The 21,201-nt window shown below is 31.5% G+C and overlaps 1 protein-coding gene across 11 annotated transcripts in view; it reads right to left on the minus strand.

Annotated features, from left to right (window-relative positions):
- The window catches only part of LOC123012454 (nuclear receptor coactivator 1), an 87,030-nt gene that overhangs the window by 34,156 nt on the left and 31,673 nt on the right, over positions 1-21,201 (minus strand). For 5 of the 11 annotated variants that reach the window (XM_044410377.1, XM_044410388.1, XM_044410387.1 and 2 more), the window contains exon 1: positions 742-1,159. The exons of the other annotated variants lie outside the window; for them this stretch is intronic. In XM_044410377.1, the coding sequence (XP_044266312.1) occupies positions 742-824 (83 nt within the window). In that variant the 5' untranslated portion in view covers positions 825-1,159. Of the gene's footprint in view, positions 1-741; positions 1,160-21,201 lie in introns of those variants that run through there. 11 annotated transcript variants of the gene reach the window in all.

Consider the following 21,201-nt stretch of genomic DNA (forward strand, 5'->3'; position numbering starts at 1 on the left):
TGTATATTTACATGAGAAACTTTCAAACACTGCTAAAAAATCGTTTTTGAAGTTCGATACAATTTAATAGAAATTCAATTTTTTACTAGATATCTAATAAAACATTTTATATTTTGTTTACAAACGATTCTGAAATAAGCTTTCCGTTTCATTAATTTTGATTTAAAAAAATCTGCTTCTGGCTAAAAGCAATTTATGTACTTGTTCTATTTTTATTGTTACATAAAAGAAAATAAAAAAATGTGAATTTCAAGTACAAATTGCGATTTAGTTCCTTCTTGATCGCAATAATAGTATAATACATACTTATCTCGTACCTCGCGAGATATATCAAGTCAATTCAGTCAATTAGAGTTTTGTGGGATGTGGTTATGACAATCATCATACGAATTACCTACTAGAAATTTACGGTATGATCAATCTGAAATGTAAATTCATACAAACTAACCACTAAAAGAGATTAGCAAATTGAAATGTCATTAGTTTAATTGAATTACTACATGTAATTCGAACAACAGAGTTGTTTAAAAAAACAATGAAAACGTGAAGCATATATTTTAATAAAGACATATTATTTACTCGTGTTATCTATGTATTTTTCTGGTGTATGTTTGCTTATCCTTGTCGTGCATAAAAGTAACGATTTGATACTCGTATTGTCTGCAATTAAACATTCAACAAGGCCGATTCGGTATGAAAACCGAAAACATGAAAAGTCCACGTTCCAGATCAAGGACCTACCGTGTGTAGAAATCGGGGAAAAAGGACGTGTCGTCTTCGTATTGCGGTGGCACGTTCAAATACATAGCACTGTGTTCCAACATTATCACAGGTAAGGGGCAATGACTAGAAGAGTAAAATAGCAAATTGACGCAAACACACACTATTTTGATGAAAAACACGCCCGTCTAAAACCAGCTTTGTGGAATTTTCACAATAACATTACAATCCGGTCGCCGGCAACATACTTCACCATTCTTCGCGGACTTCGTTCAACGTTCCGTTTCTTTCACTGGCATTATTTCCGATTTCCGATGCCGATGAGAAGAAGGTTCTTGGTGAAGAAGAAAAAACACTGTGTAACGGGTTTGGTGCACGCACTGGAAAGTGGCGAACGACACTTGGAACACCAGCACGAACAGACGTACTCCTGGTTTGCGAGCCGGCAACTCAATGGCAACGTCGACGTATCCGCGCCGCGAGGATTTCAAATGGGGTTAGTAGGTCGCCGTGACGCAGTCGGATACAGCGAACACAGCCGATTCGCGGTTTTGATCGAAACGGCAAGGCTGTCGATCGAAAAATAGGTTTTTTTTGCAAACGCACAACGTCGAATTCTGCCAAATTGACGATTTTGGGGCGAAGACAAAGCCCGCAGCGATTTTTTTCGTCACGGTTTGTCATCTCGACAACCTCCACCTTAATCAACCATCTGGTATGGGTTATTCCAAATTTTTTCGAATCGCAGATTATGAAATGCACCACTGACTTATTACAATTAATGAGATGACCACAGTTGCGCAAAAATCACCACTAATCGTGTGCAATCGGCGGAACAACTCTTGTTGTTCCAATGAATTTTGAATGAAAACAGAAAATTGAAGATCACTGGAAGAGGATGGACTTCCGTTTTTTGTGATAAGCTTCGTTTTTGATGCTCGCAAATACGTGATTACTGTAACAAATCTACAGCATTGCCTTTATTAGTTTTCTAAGTTGTATAAGTATGAAAGAACGTTTTAATCCATGAAGAAAATATGAAAGACGTAAACATAAAAAGAGTTAACAAAATCCGTGATTCTAAATTCTTCCAGTCTACTAATAACACTTTGGCAAAAAACATTTTGCTATCTACAACGTAGGTACCTTGTGTTTTGTTGCCTTTTCGGAAAAGAGAAATTGCCTGAGCCCAAAATATTATTATTTATTTTTACGTTCTTATTAAGCCAATATACAAAATGTCCCCGAACTGAGTTCACAAGAGAAAAACTATTTTAATCTTTGATGATTTTACACCAAAACTGCAAAGAAAAAACATGTTTTGCTTTACCTGAAACAAACAAATCTTTAATTAAAACTTCAATATTCTAACTCAGTAGAAAGAAAAGTTCATTTTGCTCTTGATTTTCAACTTAGAATAATTTTTCTCTGCTTTATAAGTCTTATCACCTTGCGGTTTTATTTTTTCGACAACGATGTCACTTTGAAAATTAATTAATCAATTGAATAATGAATGTTCTTACTAAAAATGACTTTGTATTTTAAAGCTGTTTTTTTAAGTTGCCAATTTAAAATTATGTTTTTCACAAACATTTTTGTTGTAACGCGTTGTAATTTGATTTTCGACTAATTTTTCTCTGCTTTTTAAGCCCTATCACATTGGCGGTTTTATTATTTTGACAATTATGTCATTTTGACAAATGAGTTTACACAAGTTAAATAACAAACATGTTTGTGAAAAACAAAATTTTAATAAATAGCAACTCATAAAAACAGCTTAAAGATAAAAACCAAAGTCATTTTTAATAAGAACTATAATTATTTAATTAATAAATGAATTGTCAACGTAACATATAGTTGTCAAATAAATAAAACCGCCAATGTGATAAGACTTAAAAAGCAAAGAAAAATTATTCGAGTCGAAAATCAAAAGAAAAATTAACTTTTCTTTTCACTGAATCAGAATAATGAAGTTTTAAGTACAGATTTACTCGTTTTAGGTGAAGCAAAAAATGTTTTTCCTTTGCAGTTTTATCGTAAAATCAAAGATAAAAAAAAATTCCTCTTGTAAACCCAATCCGGAACATACTGTATACAATCAGAAATGTAAAAAACGTGTTATCCCACAGTTTTCTCGATATTTTACCTTTATTAAGTATCGTACGCATATGATACATATTTTCACATGTCTTAAATTTTCTCCCTTATTTCATTATAGAACGTTGATTTTAAAATTATTATTATTTCCACCTTTAAATAATATAAACAAATCATTCCATCATAAAATAAAATAAAATCGAATTTTCAGCTTTCAGATCACTGGATCTGGACCTGGGTTGCTAACAACAGTAACAAAATATTTAAAATAAAACAATACATTTGTTCTTACTTGTAAACGTCAATAAAATGGCACTTTTAGGTATAGATTACTTTAACTAAAAGTTTTACTTTTAAGTCTAGGCATAAAAGTAGAACATTTACTTTTATCATTTAGACACAAAAGTGTCATTTGTAATTTATCTTAAGAGGTTTGTGTATAAAAAAGTGTATGTTATTCAGGGTAGAAGTAACTTTAGGTGGCTTAGCTAAAATATTATATGAAATAAACCTTCAGTTTAACTAATTTAGGAACTTAGGAACCTAACTGTTTTTTTTTTATTTATTTAAACATTCAATAAGCTAATTTTGTGATGTCGATAACATTTTTTTTTTAACAAAAATGTATTAACAATATACAAAAAAACTTAAAAAATGTTCATATACTTATTGCATATCTCGCTCCTTCTTTTTATAAACAAATTATTTAACATTATCTGCAGAATAGAGCTGTTTTAATTTAATTAGTAATATTTTACATTTTTCTGCTTTATAGTCTCATTAGTCCTTCTTTAAGTCTATTAATTAGCAAATTTTTTCGCTATACTTTTTAGTGTTTAAAAGTTATAAATTACATTATTTCTAGAAGTTAGTTTGTAATACACGTTTTCGTATTTTTTATTTCTCCAATTCCTTTAATTAAATGTTAGGAATAGTTTTAACGAAAATAAATTGAAACGAAACAGTTTCGTTAAGACTTATTTTTTGCAAGACAGATAAAATTAATGTTCCATGCAAAGAATCTTGTTATTATTATTAAAATATGATAAATAAAGCGATTTTCAACGTGTTATCAAAATAATGTTTTTCTACAATAATTTACTGCCATATTTATTACAACAGTATCATTAACTGCATTTTACTGGTTTTAACATTAAAAATTCCTAATGTTTAAAACGAGTACTTTGTTAGTTACTACAACTAAATAATTAACAGCATAGAGACATAAGTATAGTTCCTGTTATTACACATCATGATTCGTCATATTTTGTACCGTTATCGCAAGCGCCAAAGATATAACATCATTTTTTAGTCTGTCAAGTTTTAAATAATTTTTACACTTGAATGTTTATTTAAAAAGTGTTTTTATGGACAGCGTAAATTATAACCCACACCTAGTGCTGACACAACTCCAACAACATACGAAAACAGTGTACATGCAAATGTTAATGGCTGAATTTGGAGGTAATCAGTGAATTTATCGAGGGAGCGAAACGGGCGAATTTTAAGCAAGGCTATTGGACGAGCAATAATAACCACAACCACCAGATTCAATTTCAAAATCATTACCAAATATTTCGTGGTGTATTACTTTCATTTTTGTTGTTTGGTCTGTGTAGTCATTCAAGCATTACTTCGATAATTTAAGTTGAGACATAAACTGACAACATAACCGCCACGACAAAATAATTTCAGTGTAAAACCGACGACGTATTTTTCCAATTTCATCGAAAACGCCATCAAGTTGTTCAATGATAAAGCAATGTTAGTGTGTCAATGCCGCATACCTAAACTAAAATGCGTGAGTCAAGCAGATAGGAAAAGATGGTCGAATTACCGCACAAAATCCAAAACTCATTCAACAATTGTTTAAACTCATTACTCATTAGTAGTAGTACGAGGTGTGGAAACAAACAACATTAACTTTTTTACATACTACTACATTAGGGTCGACTGTGGGTGTTTCAAGTGTACCTACTTAGTAGCTTCAAATCAAGATATTTTACACCATGTTCCTAATTTCCACAAAATGTATTTCAATAATGTAATAGCAACATTATATCACCATTATCGTCTAATAAATGGAATGAAGCCGCTTCGCTATTGTTGAACTTGCAAGCAACTAGTTCAGCCACTCTTGTATTTGAAAGTCAAGAGCTCACATTATGCAAGAGAGCGGTTACGAAGATGCTCATGCAAAACATGAAAAGTCAAATTTTTGCTCAACATCAAGGAAATCTTTAGCACCCATGTTTGGTACAAACATAATTACAACTACCACATAAAACGTGAACATTGTGGCAAACACTACATTCGTCCTAGGTCTTTTCTTACTAACCGTGGTCAGTCGACTGTTGCGTGACAGAGCACACGATGTGAAACAGCAGGTTAAGTTACCTTGAATATGAGTTGCATTAAATTGGGTTTAGGAACACTGATTCTTTAATTTCTCAATTTAGTCGGAAAGTATGAAAAAAGAGCAAGTTGCAAAATTTGCGGTTTTTCAATTAATGGAAACAAAATTGACAAAGAAAAACTATTTTCGAGTGTAGCATTTCAACACCATACCGATAACGTGTCCATTATATTGTAGGTTTTTATGAGTCTTTTACAATGCTCATGTGCGGATGTCCTACTTACTGCGTACTAAGACGATAGCAATAATTATTGTAATAGGCACAGATTAAAACCAACTCGCGATACCTGAAGATCACACGAGCGCGGAAGATTCAACATTTTTAATCTTAATTATTGTAAAAAAAAGTGTTTCTAAAGCATGCTATTTCAAAATTTTGTGTTCAAATTTCAATTCTATCTCATCATTTTAGTTTTAAAACTGCAAATATGTTGTCTTTCAAAATATTGAACCTAGACATAAAATTGAAGGTTTTGAAATGATGTATAATAATTTTTCATAAATAAACCAGAATTAAAAAAATGCAACTTTCCTGCTTTTTTTCACTACAAAAATTTAACATTTGCCATGTCCACAAATTCGATAAAACAAATAACTTTAAAACAAAACCACCGATTTTTGTCCCAAATGAAGCAAAAAAAAATATAGCTTGATGAATAAACAAAAATTGGGACAAAAATCTATATTTATTTTTTTTGAAAATATCTAAAAGTGTAGAAGGCAAAACACAACAATCATTACAAAATATTTTTTTCTTCAGTCATGAAAATGTTTTGTGGAAATTATTATTACTCTTTTATGACAGTACTGACATGCATAAGCGCGAAACTAATGATTTACGGATTAGAAAATACAAGAAGTGAGAACATATTGCATTTAAGTCTAATTACCCTGAGACATAAAAAAGGTGTGTAAATCTTTATTTAAGAGAAATTCTGTATTCTATTCGAAGTTTGCATCCGTAAAATCTTATGAAACGGAAAGTTATCCTAAAAATACAAGAAAATATGCTGTTTTCCATTAATCTTAAATAAATAAAAAAGAACAATAAAACTCTAGTACGCAAGTCTTTACACTGGTTTAGCGTCATTAATTAACAATTAGCTCACTTATCGGGCATTTACTTTTGATACCTTTATCTCAAATATTCTACAATGAGAGTATAATATTGTCAGCCTACGTTTTTTCTATGTAAACTAATAAGCAAATTATTTGTGAAAAGAAATTGAATAATTACGATCTTTTTTTAATCGCACTGTAATTCTGAACCTACTATTGAAATAATATGTTAATAACAAAAACGACCTCAGAAGCATGTTTCATAATACTCCTGGTGTTCAAATAGTTACATAAAAAGAAAAATTAATCACAACTCGAACAAGCACACTGACTTGTTCTATTGTTAGCTATTGACAATGTACATGTTAAATTTATAAGCACAAAACAGTTATTGAAACTTATTGAATTATATTTCTACGAAAGCAAACATTAAACTAACTAATCAATACAGTAATGTCACAAAAAGAGAATAAAATAAATGAATTAAGCAGAACAAAAAAGCTGAATCAACAATGTTACCTTCCATAAACCTCGTTTTATTTATTACAATAAATTGAAGTAAATTTATTAAATCTAATCACACTATAAATGGGATCAAAGTTGAATTTTAAAGCACGACTTTACTGAGAACACCGTAATTGCTTCCGAAAACTAGGTAACCAACAAAATCTAATAAAGTAAACATGATTATTTTTCAAAACGCTTACTAGCGCCATCGTACTTCAAGCCGGTTAAAGCTACGAGAAAAACGTCACAATGACGTCAACGCTCGATATGTGTGTATGCTCGCGAAAGCTGTTATCAATGTCAGCCATAAAGTAAGAGTAACTGTTTATTTACAATGTTGCCATCTATCCTGTGTACACAGAGAGAAATTCTCATACGATTCTTTTTACACACACAACAACGACGATGAAAGAAATCGAAATAACTGCAACACTTACTTTAACGGTGAAACTGACTTCGAAGAAGACATACCCATCCTTTATCAGTTATCATTATCAACGAACGTTAAATCTCGGTGGTCACTACAATAATACTATATACAGTAATTAATATTTATTGTCGCACATTTAAATATTTGATATTGCAATACAGAGCAAATATGTATTAACTGGTTATTTCCACATTAAAAAAATTGTTTTAACTCATATTATTGAATGCCTCGATCCTACAGAAATTTTATCTGTAAAATAAATTTTTGATAAAAAAAGGATTAGATAAGTAAGTATGTCAACTGAATACGTTATTATAAAAATGTCAAGTAAGTAAAATTTCTTGATTAATTCTAATAAAAATCTAAGAGTTAATTATTTGACTGCAATTTTAAAATAATATTCAATTTTGTTGTGTACCTAATCCAAAACATCACTCGTCATCCTGTATTTATAATTACTAAATATCAAACAGTTATTAATTTGCATATTATTCTTCCTGATGAAATAAGCAATGGATTAAACACAGGAGTCATTATGTTGGTTTTATTTAACGGTAAGTATAGTAACGTACACACCTACTTAAAGAAATAATAACTTTTTATCATCAGTAAACATCTATTTTTGCTTTCGTATTTCCGTTAACCGGTGAGAAGAAAGGTAGAAACAAAAGAGTATTACTACGGCAAGACATACACAAGTAAATCTACAATGACATTACATGTAAAATTTGCATAAGCTGTTTCAAGGAACAAAAATAACTGTCACGAAATGTTACCTCTTTGTTTTACTCCAATAATATGTGAAAACTACCCTTATTGTAGTCCTGGATTGACACAACTGTACAATAAAAAATAATCAAAGGCAACCCAACAATTGCATTTTTGCAACTAAATAAACGTAGCCAAACAGACATAAGATAAAAGTCACCGTCCGATAAAACTTTATCAATTAATTTATCTATTCGGTTTCTAATAATAGTGGACAAGTTGAAAATATTTGTATTTTTCCTGTGGTAATTAAAATATTAACAACTAAATAAAAAATGATCGTTTAAAAATTTTAACAGATGATTCTTTGTTATTATGTATTTATTTTTAATAAATGCTGCTAATTAATATGGTCATGACTAAATGACAAACACAGTACCAAATGTGTGTATACAAAGTTTGTCAAGGTTTGTCGGTTTAATAAATTTTAAAACAATTAGTTTAATAAAAAACGTAAATTTTACTTCCACTCATTTGTTCTTGTATTATCCATTTTTTAATCTTCAAGTGTACACGTTCATGTTATTAATTACTTGTAACATGTCAGTTTAATAATTAATGGTTTGGAATAATAGCTGTAAAGCTGTAGGTATCTGAGATATTTCTAAAATACAGCAACAATTATTATTATTGTTATGATAAATTGGCAAAAAATACACATAACGGAGCAATCAAAATACTCGCAAGCTGAATTAGACAGATACTTCAACTTAATGATAAAAATCAACACTATTTTGACAATATTGCAAACTGCTTGAATGACTACATTTCTTATTATCATCGCTTCCGATGGCCGTTAGAGACCATGACGTAGCAGAGTCAGTGAAAGGCTACTATAAATTGGAAAGATTCCCAGAGATAATCGCAATAGTACTGCACGATTAACTCTAAATGCAACTTATTGCAAATCTTATATCTAGACAAGTATTTTTCGTTTTTTACATCTACTTAGCCATAAAGTTTCATGAGTTAAAAAGCTCTTCGATGATTATGATCTCATAATTCGGTCATGACCAATTATCAATGACAAACGCAAAAATATAAAAAATAGAAATACATAGTCGCTGATGAGTTTTATTGTGATTTGTGGCGACCATTAAAATCACATCTTTAAATAGAAACACCATTATCCACAACTGTCACGTATAATGTGCAAAATATAACGAGTCTGGATCTGTGGCACCACGTGTAAAACTAAGATCCCAAAGAGATAACAAGAAAAATGATATTAGATGTAATAACCAAGATGTGTTCATCATACAAATCTAGTTTTATTATCATAATTATTAGAAAAGCCTTGGATTTTATCGGTCGATTGATACAAATGGAAGTTGGTTAGATTGTCGCCATTGCATAAAAAAGTTTAATGACACATGTTACGCAGATTTTCAGAGGAAACACTTCCGCTACTAGCTTCACTTATCACTTTTTTGTTGTTTACTTACTCTTTCATCAGATGTGGGTGGTGTCGCGAGGTTTTAATTCACAGGCAATACAACAAACTCAGAGTTTGTTCACTCCCACAGACTTCAATATAAGGCTTGGCTAAAGTCTGAAAGCGTCACCCTTCAAGAGTTAATAATTTAAGGAGCTATTATTGACGACGTATTTATAAAACGCTTCATTTCCAAACTTAATATAAGAAAGTCATTAACAATAATCATTGAAGAAAATACTTAAAAAGATTGCGACAGTTATTTCATTCGCTCTGTATCGAATTGTTGTATTGCTTTTGAATAACTTAATCTTTCTCCTTGAACGGTCATTATTCTATTCCTGCTGCCTAAAGTAAAATATTTTACATTTCAATTGCTTGGAGGTGCAGTGTCATTAATAAAATTTAAGACATTTGCGCAACACAAATATTTTCATTATTACATCTCGTAGAAAATATAATAAAATTTTCCAAGTCGAGAAACTCTAAATTGCACAAAATATCTGTATAAATTTACCTTAATGCGGATAAAGGATGATCGCAAGAAGAGACTGGAACTGATGTTACCACAACGTAATCGGTTATTCTCTTTCCCTACCATCCCGAACCTGGCTTTTTAATGATTTATAAGGGCTTCCCCTAGTCGGAATCCAGACGTCTTAATGGTTTATCCATCCAGACGTTTTAGCAACCATTACATAAACTACGCTCGACGATGCGATTGCTATTCTACTCATTTATGTACTTGAATCACAACAATACTTAAAATACGAACGCTGTTTGAGCAGCAACTACAAATACACATCGGAAAAGAAAAATCAGGTATGTTTGACGAACCATTAAGGTGACACTTTGTTATTTTCCCTGTTAGGTACATTATATGCGATAAAATTTAAAGAAGTTAAACAGTTCTCCGAAAAACTTAGTTATCAGCGGACAAGTCGAGCCAAAATCTCGTAAAGAAATTAATTTTGCAACCCGTTAGAAAATGTCAATAGTGTGTTTGCTAACTTTAGTAAATTGATCAGTTTCCATGTATGTATTATCATTGTTCTCCTAAATTATCATTTAATTATCAATAATTATAAGAAATCACTGGTAACTTTTTTTCATTTTCATAGGTATGTATTTAGTTCTTTTAATATTTTTATAAATGAAGAAATACTTGAAATCATTCAGTTTATTTCAGTTTCTACCTTCGATTCGGAGAAAAATCATTTCTTTGATTCGCAATCATAAAATAATAATCTTGCCTGTGAAAAGGAAAGTATGACATTTCAACAATTGATATAAAACTCGGCTTATTCCTAACCGCGGCCCTTCGCGCCTTGGTCATCACATTTCGCCTTGATAGTCATTATTATCACCTCCCACCTTGGCAAGTAGTCTACTATTATTATTAGTTAAATTTTTACTTCATTTTGGGCTCCCTAATAAATTTCACAAATGATGGAAATAATAAAGTAACAATATTGTTTCTGCTTAAACTAGACTATATTTTTTCTACGACTAAGAAGATGTCCATATAACTGAGGAGGTTTTAGATGACATATCCTGTGTAACAGATAATAGCTAGTAATAAAGTGCTAAGTAAATAATACTGATTTGCTAAAAGTAAAACCTACTAAGTAGGAATGCAAAGTAGGTATTAACAACATAAGATTTGCTTTATCTAAAAAAGTGGAACAAATTTTTCTCTTTTAAGGCATTAAGCACTCAACAATCCTATAACTCCATATGTATGGCCCTTATGCAAAATAAAATTTATTATTGGTATTTATTATTATTAAGTATGGTGACACTTCAGTACTAAACAAGTACCTACAATAATTGGTATACATTTTTCATATCGTTACTGCAATAAAAACACATCATTTTCTAGGTTAAAGAATTGTTCATGCCTGTTTTCACCATCCCCAGCAATGGCAACAATTATTTTTTATAAATTTACTTTTGTTTTTGTTTAGTAATAGTTTTTTTTTTATAATAAAAACTAGCGTTTAGTATTTTTACATAGCAAATGTACTTAGCATTTAGTTTAATAAATGAGCGTTTAATTTTTTTCCCAAGATAATAATCAGCAAGTATAAAAGCATTGATATATTCAAACGCCTGAGTGGAGAATTTTAAGGCAATTTTTTGAGTTCGACTAAATGTAAAAAATAAAGAAATAGAGAGCGACGGTCTTTATAGCAAAATATATGTTCTTTCTGAGTAAAGTTTTACATTTTAGAGCCGCTATACTTGAGCGAGTTTTGAAAATTTATGACACGCAGTGCGCTCAACTTTATCTAAAGATGTCTGAACATCCATCAAACAATAAAAAAGTAATTTGGATTCTTATAAATCCAAGACGATATTTGTTATCTCTTCAATTTTATTTCTTTTAGTACCTAACTTTAAGATTGTTATTTCTTGGTACTTGCGACTTTTTGGACTCAACCACTTACATATGCCGGTCGCATTATCGATTCCAGAGACCATACGAACCATAGACGTGATATTCTGTTAAGACTAGACGCAGTGCGTGCGTCGTCGTCGACGGCGGCGGCGGCGTCTCTTCGATCGATAACAGTGCCTGCCGGTGGTGGTATCGAGCTGTGGCCGTGGGGCAGGTTAGTCGAGGGTCAAGGACAGACAGCAGAGAAGCGGCCGCCGCCCAAAACACTCTCTCTACGTTTTCACTGGTGGCGGCGGTTGCACAGCTATCAATTACGTCTATTTATTTTCAAAGAAAAACTATTTTCACTATCACTCAACGCTTTACTACTGTTTTACGATGTAAACAAATAGTTTTTCTTGCTAAAATGAAAATCTATCAAGCAGCTGTTTTCACGATTTTACTCATGTCTGGAGAGAGGAATTTTACTAGAGCGTCAATTCATGCGAGAAACGCAGATGTGAAGTAATTCAACTCGGGTAGTTTTATTAAATTTCGAGTAGATATCAAAGTAGAAAAAAATGAGAATGTATTATTAAAGAATATGAAATATACATAATTGATTTAAAGTCTATTCAAAAGACGGAAAAGGAATGTTTAAATTAAAAAGTTTTAATTAATATTCCTCCAGTATTTTATTAAATTCTTTAATTATTCATCCTCCGTTTTAGCTTCATTACAAATAAAAGTAAATTTACATAAAATATTTTAATCAACATGAGTTAAATTAAAGCAAACTCGACAAAAAATTGTACAGTTTCGCTCACACGGTTCGAGCAAATACTGTTTAAATATTCCAACCTTAAATTACTGATCCTATCAACGTCATATGCACCACGACATATGAGACACATTGTATTCTTTGCATTTTATTTGCAAATAAAAAAGTATTTTGAACGAATTAATAAAATAAGTAGAAACCATCAGCTGCTCCTTTTGGCAGTAGTTCAACATTTGAATTTTAATGCAAATAGTTCTTTCTATATTCACCTGCTGACATAAAATATACTTTGATGAATATTTCGCATTTTACCGGAACTGCAGATATCTATCAAACCCTTTATAAAATTTGAACATGTACGCACTTATCGCATATCTAAATTGCAGTCTAAAATAAGAGTTTAACTTGATAATCGGTAAAGTAATGAACCAAGAATGTTTCTTGAGTGAAATAAACGTGAAGTCAAACAGATAACATCATTAAGCTGTAGTTATGTAAGTTTTTTCGAAAACAAAGTAAATAATGTGCGATATTTATTTTAGTCTCTAAAGAACGCAGAATCCGAGTTTCTTAATAAACAACATTAAAAACAATTTTTTTTAAGTACTTACTAGTTCAAGCACAGGTTTAAACCTAGTCATTTACTGTAATCTCCATACTAATCTGTCTATTCGTAACATATTCATGTCGGAAAAGTTGTCTGGACCAACCCCATCATAAGCAACACTAATTGGTCGCTGTAGTTGTGGCTATATATAAAAACCTAGCTACATCATCAAATCAAAGAAACAAACCATTTGAGAAAGATAAAACGGTAAAAATCTTATTTTACGAAGTACTTTCAGTCATATTCCCAATTGGTGGATTTTCAGATGCATAAAAGCACATTCCGAATGACCACGCTTGGTTTATCCATTTGAATAAAACGCTCAAAATCCCCCATCATGTCTAAAGTTTACTTTCAACATTGTGCATTATAATAGATGACACGTATATGTGAATGCACAATGTGGTATAATATTATGAAAGTCTCAAGACTAGAATTCGTTATGTTTTGATTACTTACTTTGTCTTGGATTATTACAAAATTACAAAAACAATTACACCTTCAAAGGATGTATTTCGCATTATCCACAAAACATTGTGTATAAATTGCGAAAGTCTAATAAATCTCATCTGAAATGGCAAATATTTTTTTAATACATTCCCAGCTTCTTTCAAGAAGCAATAAGAACAGGACTTTGTGTACCGTTACTTTTGATCCCCTACAGCACAACTTTAGAGATATCAAGCTTAAAAAGAATTGGAAACCATGCGAAATCTTTTATGAACTTATGCATGCACATATAAGGGGAATTTGCAAACAGGTTTCTATTTAGTTTCGAAAAAATCACCCTCCGATGATTTTACACAATATAAATTTCCTGAGAGAATCCCACGACAGAGATGCGAAAAATTGATTTAATATGCACTGGTTCTAGCTGAATTTTATAATTTTTGATAAAATTTAAGAAAACAAACACTGTTATTTAACAACAATTCGACAACACTAGCAAATGGATAGTTTATTGATATTCTCTTCAAATCAGTAGCAGCAACACGGGATACTTACAAATACAAACAAATATGTCACTTGTTTTTAAGAGTTTGGTTACATTTTAAAAATAAACACTTCTTGGAGAAAGCTCCCCATTATGTCATCACGAATATCTCCTGACATATCCAATCTTTTTTAATCACAATATGTAATAAATAAACCATTTTTCTACGTATGTCACAACACGAGTGTGTCCCCAAATTAGTCTTGTCACCTGTTAGGACTTCTCGAACTCTGATATATTTGCAATTTCCGTGATAAATCCCCTAACGGTGAGACAGCAACATTCTATAAAGTAAACCTTGTTTCAAAAACTATGCATGCAAATGCTTTGAAACCCTTGGTACAGAACCAGTTACGGTATTAGCGCTGGAATTTCATGGGTTGTAAGATTTTCTGGTAAACCATTTGCACCTGGCTTTCAGCCGGAAATGATTGTCATCCTTATGACGTTTTAAAAAAGCTACTTACATTAAACTTCACTGATTTATTTTCACTTTTAGTGAATTCAATTAAGGATTTAAAAAATTTATAATTAGCACATAAACAGTTAAGCAATTAAAATAATTTTTTCGCTTAATTTCCATTTAATACAATGCTTGAGCTTTTAACAAAGCGGTGGAGTAAAGCTAATATTATTTCGGTCGAAATTAATTGGTTTACTCGTTTAAAGAACAGATTAAATTACAATCCATTATGTAACGTTTCTGTTTATTTACACAAAAAAGAAAAAACAATTTCGATTTTAAATTTGCATAACAATAATAGACTCACAAAAAATAATTTATTTAAATAACCACATTTCGGTTTATTGTATTGTTATGTATGTACAAACAGAATAATGAATCATAGCAATCGAAAAGGAAATACAGGTAATTGTCATTCAAGGTAAAGTTGACACAGTTCGAGCAATCGCACAATATTTGAAAAATGTTTCACTACAGTAGGTATTACACGTGAAAAATAAAATGAGAAGACAGCAATGACGTTAGCAACTGCAAGAAATACATAATAAGACGCCTGTTGCTGTTGTCAATTATTGCGGTAACCCAAGTACAATATTTATTATGACTGCCTTTATTACGATTATAAAATCGATACTCAGCACAAGACGGTAATAAACAGAGGTGGGCAATAATTGAATCTGTAAGTACACATCACTGTCAAGACGCCCTAACCATTATCTAATCGATGTTGAAATTAAATGAAATTGTGTTTGTAAGTACTCGTCAGATACTCATGCATATGCAATTTTAACTTACCTGCTGACAAGCAAAAAAGAAAGGCATCTCTATTATGTAAAAAAATTGTGATAAAAGACATCTGATTTATACAGCACTGCAGTATACTGCTGTATCATGAAAGTAAAATAACGCCGATATTTCAGTATTGCGATTTCAAATGTCGGCGGATAATATCTATCCATAAATTAAGTTAACATGTCTTTTAATAAAATAATTCAAATATGTGTAACGTCTCAATTTTTGAAAGTGAAAGTGACAACAAAAGTTCTTTCGATATACTCCTCATAAATATTCTAGCTCCATAATTATTGTCCTTCATCAAACCACCAGTGACAATAACAATTCAATTTACCGTTTACCTTAGCAGTATCACAAAAATTAACGGTATTGTATGCGCAATTATGTAGCAAAAATCATTCTTTTCCTCCATTTTGGTAAAAGAAACAAAAAATTTCCTGATGTTAAGATTCGGTATTAAAGTTTATTAAGACATAAGACGTCAATTTTTTGTTGTTTATAACGTGAGGTATTTTTCGGGCGTAACAATCAGAAATAAAAAATTTTGATCATTGTAAAATATTTATGACGCAAGAAGCACGCGCTGCATTATTGTACATCATAATGCTTTGCACGGCTTTATATTCACAAAGCTTCAGAATATACACAGTCACAAATAACTATAATTATCTGTGTAATCGTGTAAGAATTTTTGCATCCAAAGACAGCCATAGAGAAACACGTGATGAATTTATATTTCTTCTTCGTCTGCTTCACCACAATCAAAAACTTGGAACTGTTTTGTTACACATAATAATGTAATAAATCGTTTTAACCGTGAAGAAATCTTGACGAGCAGGATGTTAATCAAAAACCAAGTTCAATTATTATAAATTACTGTATACTAAAAATGTGATATTACGATTAACCCTGCCATCAAATTAAAAGTTAACAACTGCAATAACCAGTCTTATGTTTCATGCGTTTTGAGCATAACCTTCAAACTGGGAAGATTTTAATAACACGAGGTCTTCACATCAAGATTTTCAAAACAGGTAACAGCTAACGATCGTAACTTTCGCTTTTTTCCCAACTCGGTGACGTCAGTCCGTGTTTTTAAGCAAATTACAGTTAAAATAAGATTTCATAGATTTTATTGCTTTCATATACGATCGAATGACAATTCTACCAAATGCATCATTCAAGACTTTAGACAAAGTAACTCGAATGTTAAGTAGTTAGATAACGTAGCTACTGCACCATTATCTAAAATTGCATGTAATAAATTCTCTTCGTCGGTCCGCTCCCATAGACGATTAAAAATGCAAGAGTTGAAGTTAAAAACATGAAATATAGCCAATAAATAACAGACCAAGAAAAGGTAAAAATTAACATTCAAAAAGACTTAGTGTTACTATGTGAATTAACAATTTATGGTTGTGCAAATTGTACTTATCTTTAGTAATAATTTTAGACACGATACATCAAAAACTCTATTTGCTAAATTAAATACCAAAGTTTACTTTCTCCCGAATTAACAACTTCTGAAACAATATGATCAATGTTGGGTGTGGCACGTCGAAACAAAATATTCAAAGATTCCATTTTATTGATCTCTATTATTTTCGACCATTCAAATTTATTGTTACAATAACAGCAGCAAAATTTTCTTTTCTAAGCGACTTCGTAAGCGGAAAACTTGATGGGATGCCATTTTTCCAGTCGTTTATTCTTGGTTTCCTGCCAAAGGCGAATTCACTTCCAACGACATTGAAGAAACGCGTAGAACACCATCAATTATCTTGAACTATCTTGATTATTAAGTCAATTAAAGTATAATAAAATCAAATGAGATTCAGAAATTTTACGACGGCGTTAAGTTTCAAAATAAGTGTATCCCTGATCAACACCATTGAAATATGAAAACAAACAACTGCTATTACCGCGAAGAAACCGCCATATGGTCGTTGATAATTACCTTTTTTATGTTCAGTTCAGCCACAAGATAAAAATATTTGCACACTTAATTTCGTTGGCTACGTCACTGTTTTGTTCAATTAATAATAATAATCGCTTGTGTTAAAGTGTGTCGACCACGATTTGAAAATTGAGCAATCAAGTTCTATTGAAGAATTAACTTATCTCACAATCAAGGTGGTCTTCGGCATAACTTTATTACCAACAATGACCACAAAACAATCATTATTGCTAAACCTTACCATTATTTTGAATGCCGTGCAGTCACGGAAATAGATAAACGGAAATAGTGATTAACTCTAATGCTTAGTGCTGCACATGGTGCACCTCACGTGTTTAGTACCGTTATTAACATTTATTATCTTCTAGCACTATTTATCGATCAGTTGAGAAAAAGTAAAATCAACTAAAAAGTCTACAGATTCACATCTTACGTTAATCAACTTGTACCTCTTCCAAATCTCTCTACTAAAATATTTAGACGAACAAACAGACGTTTCAGCTTCATAAAATTTCTATCAATACAAAAATGTTTACAAGAAACTTTTATTTTGTTGTAAAGATTTATAAGTGAAATGAAGTGTAAAGACTTACCTTGTCGCTTCAAATTTTAACTTTTACTTGTTGACAAATTTTTAATCTTAATACACCCATTAAACAATTTCTTACAAAAATTTCAAATCTCAAAAAGTTAGAAATGTATTTAAGCCGATTTGTCGAGTCAATTTAAACTTGAAAAATAAATTTCTTTGAAGTTGTAGCAATAATCGAAAAAGAAGCGATTTTCCATTTTTAGCATTCATCTTAAAAAACAAATAGAGTGTGGCGTGTTACAGACAGGTTGGCAAATATCGAAACACATCTATTTATGATCGTTTCGTTTTCAGACGGAGGCGATTTAAATGTCAAGCTCAATTGGTTGTTAGCAGTTAGCAAGTAAAAAGTGCTACAAAACTTGACTCATACTCTACTTTTAATTAAAATGTCAAATCATTATCATACATTTAAGTACACAACTTGCACTCGTAATTTATTTACATATTTGTAGTTGCAAAAATTTCAAAGCTTGATTTGTACATTTTAACTTTCTGTTTAAGTCAATCTAATTATATAAATCAAATATGATAATTCTGAGAAATTATTGCAAAAAGCAAGTTTCTCTGTGGATGTTATTACAAGAAGAACTAAAGTGTTTACACAGCTTTGAAACTAATTGTGATAGGCGTACTGCTCTTGAAACTTTCTTCAATTAAGAATCGTTGCCAGAGCTGTATGTTTAATTAATCACGATTTAAACAGATTACCAACTCCTATCTAGAAACAATTTCCAATCTGATGGAATCTCAATACATGAAATCGAACCTAGACACACCATCACTGAAAAGTTCAACAGCTCAACGAGACTGAGAATTTAAAGCACTTTTGTCCAAAAACAAAAATAGTTCACAGCTGAATGCTGTAACGGAACAAAACAACAAAAGGGCCGGTACCCCACTCCCTAAAGCAGTTTGCAGTTTTGAAAGCCCAAAGGAAAGCAATTGATATAAAAACACTTATTTGCTAAGACTCATTTTCATCTATGTGAATTACAATCCGCTCAAAGGATAAATACTGCACCGACAAAATGCGTACTTTCAATAATAATGATGACCCAGAACTTGTGATTGTTATCGGGAAATACAGCTAGAAACTTAAAGAAAAAGATCGCTGACTATGACATTCAACCTGTGCTGCCTGAAATAACTAATGTGTAAGAGTTTGCGTCAATAAGGTGTAAAGACTGCAAGCCACGGGTGCACGAGCGTGACGAAGTCGGATGACCTCTGACATCTTTTACATCTCAAATCATGATACAGATCACTTCTTCCACGATGCTAAATCACTATACTTACATCATGTAGACGTTTCCTGCCAATTTCCTTATTTCGTTTCAAAAACAGAGACAAAACAGACACGATTTGATGAATTAGCTTTCAAAATTTTACTGTAAACTGTCTTTTTCAAAACACTCATTGATGGTGTTGCTCAAAAAGCTTTAACGTGAAACTCAGTACCGTTAAATTTATGAATAAATTAGATAAATCCCAGTTCAAGTAAACCAAACTTTACCTAGTAACACCGGTCAATTTCCGTTCCAACCGCATATGCGTATAGTGTGTGTTTCAAATAATTTGGATCGACAGTGTGTAAGAGTTCGATGTTCGGAACACAAACCTTTCGCGGGTCAAAGACCCAAAAACTTGGGACCAGTCCTGCAACACTGCTAAAATTCTTCCTTAAACGAACTACTAGCTTACTTAGACTTGGTATTTGAAAGAATTGTCAAAATATTTTGTAATATTTATTCTCAATTAACTCTAATAAAAGAGAAAATTTTACACTTCTGTGTTGTTATGTATCAAATATACAGGCTGTTCCGTTTTTATTGTTACAAATTTAAATATTCAATTTTAAGACAAAAATTTCCTATGAACATGTATCAAAAAATGTTATGTAAGCGAGCTATAAACCCCCTGAAAGAGATGCGTTTTTTAATGGGAATTTTTTATTATTACAGAATAGATAAAATTTCAAAAGTTGGTACAGCTGATAACCTTTTTAAACACCTGAACGAATTCAAAGATTAGTTGTCGAAATTTTTAATCACGGGCGTCTTAAACGATAAGACAAATTTAATTTTTAACTTTTATCCTCTTTATGATCTATAAGACAAATTGTAAACTGATTTTACTTAAAAACGGTAAGTTGAATCGAAAAAACGCAAGAGACCTACTTTTTGTGAAAAACTATGAAATTTTGAATTGTGTGGCTAAAAGTGGTAAGAACCAACAGCCAAAATAGTTAGGGTACCTTTACCCTAAACCTCCCCAGTTAGGACGCCCTTGAGTAAAAATTTACTACAATGGTTGCTGAAAAATTGGAAAAAATCCATTAAAAAATGTACCCTTTTCAGGGGATGTAGCTCCCTTATTAAAGATTTTTCGATACATGTTCATAAGAAACTTTTATCTTAAAATTGGATATTCTATCATCTGCTTAAATTTGTAACAATAAAAACGGAACACTTTTCTGTCACAAAAAAAATATGCAAGAGTATCAAGATAATAATCTCCAAAGTATCAGTCAGGTGTCCAAGAGCAAATTTTAAATTTTTCCTTCTTGCTAAAAAAGGTAATTCTCTAGCGTCCGATTCATCTTTTGCTCCACCTTCCACTTCATCTATTTTGTCTCCGTGAACATTTCCATCCAATATTGACCAATAATTCACTGCCACGTCAAGTAAATTGAAACGCGGTAGAATTTCGTCTTTTATAGTGTTTGAGTCGTGAGTTGAACAAGAATGCCGAGCAATAGCCGATTTGGTCAACGGCACAAGGACGCGACCAACCTTGTACAATTATTATGCACTTGTGATGATGACCATGTAGGTGGCAATATTGTTTGTCTGACGCAGAGTAACTTGGAGAAACCTGTTCTTTCCATTCAATGTTTACTGCAATTTCTCTAAATCGGTCTGTGTGTCTAAGCTGCATCGAAAAGAAAAGAAAAAAAATTCAACCTAGACCCACGAATGCAATCGGCTGACTGGAATGAGAAAACGTTCATTATGCCTTAGGAAATAATAATAAATGGTCGTAATTAACTCGGCCTATCGCACGAGTTTTCAACGAATCGCTGATTTCAGAATTAATTAAACGTCACAAAGTAATTATTTCAAAAAACTTACAAGTAATTATAATTAATGAACATTAATTTATACGGCTACAAGTGAAGAATTAAAATTATCTCCTAC

This window comes from Tribolium madens, unplaced genomic scaffold (genome assembly GCF_015345945.1).
Source record: "Tribolium madens isolate multiple individuals breed KSU strain unplaced genomic scaffold, Tmad_KSU_1.1 Scaffold_96;HRSCAF=242;Tcas5.2_LG5, whole genome shotgun sequence".
Classification (NCBI taxonomy): domain Eukaryota; kingdom Metazoa; phylum Arthropoda; class Insecta; order Coleoptera; family Tenebrionidae; genus Tribolium; species Tribolium madens.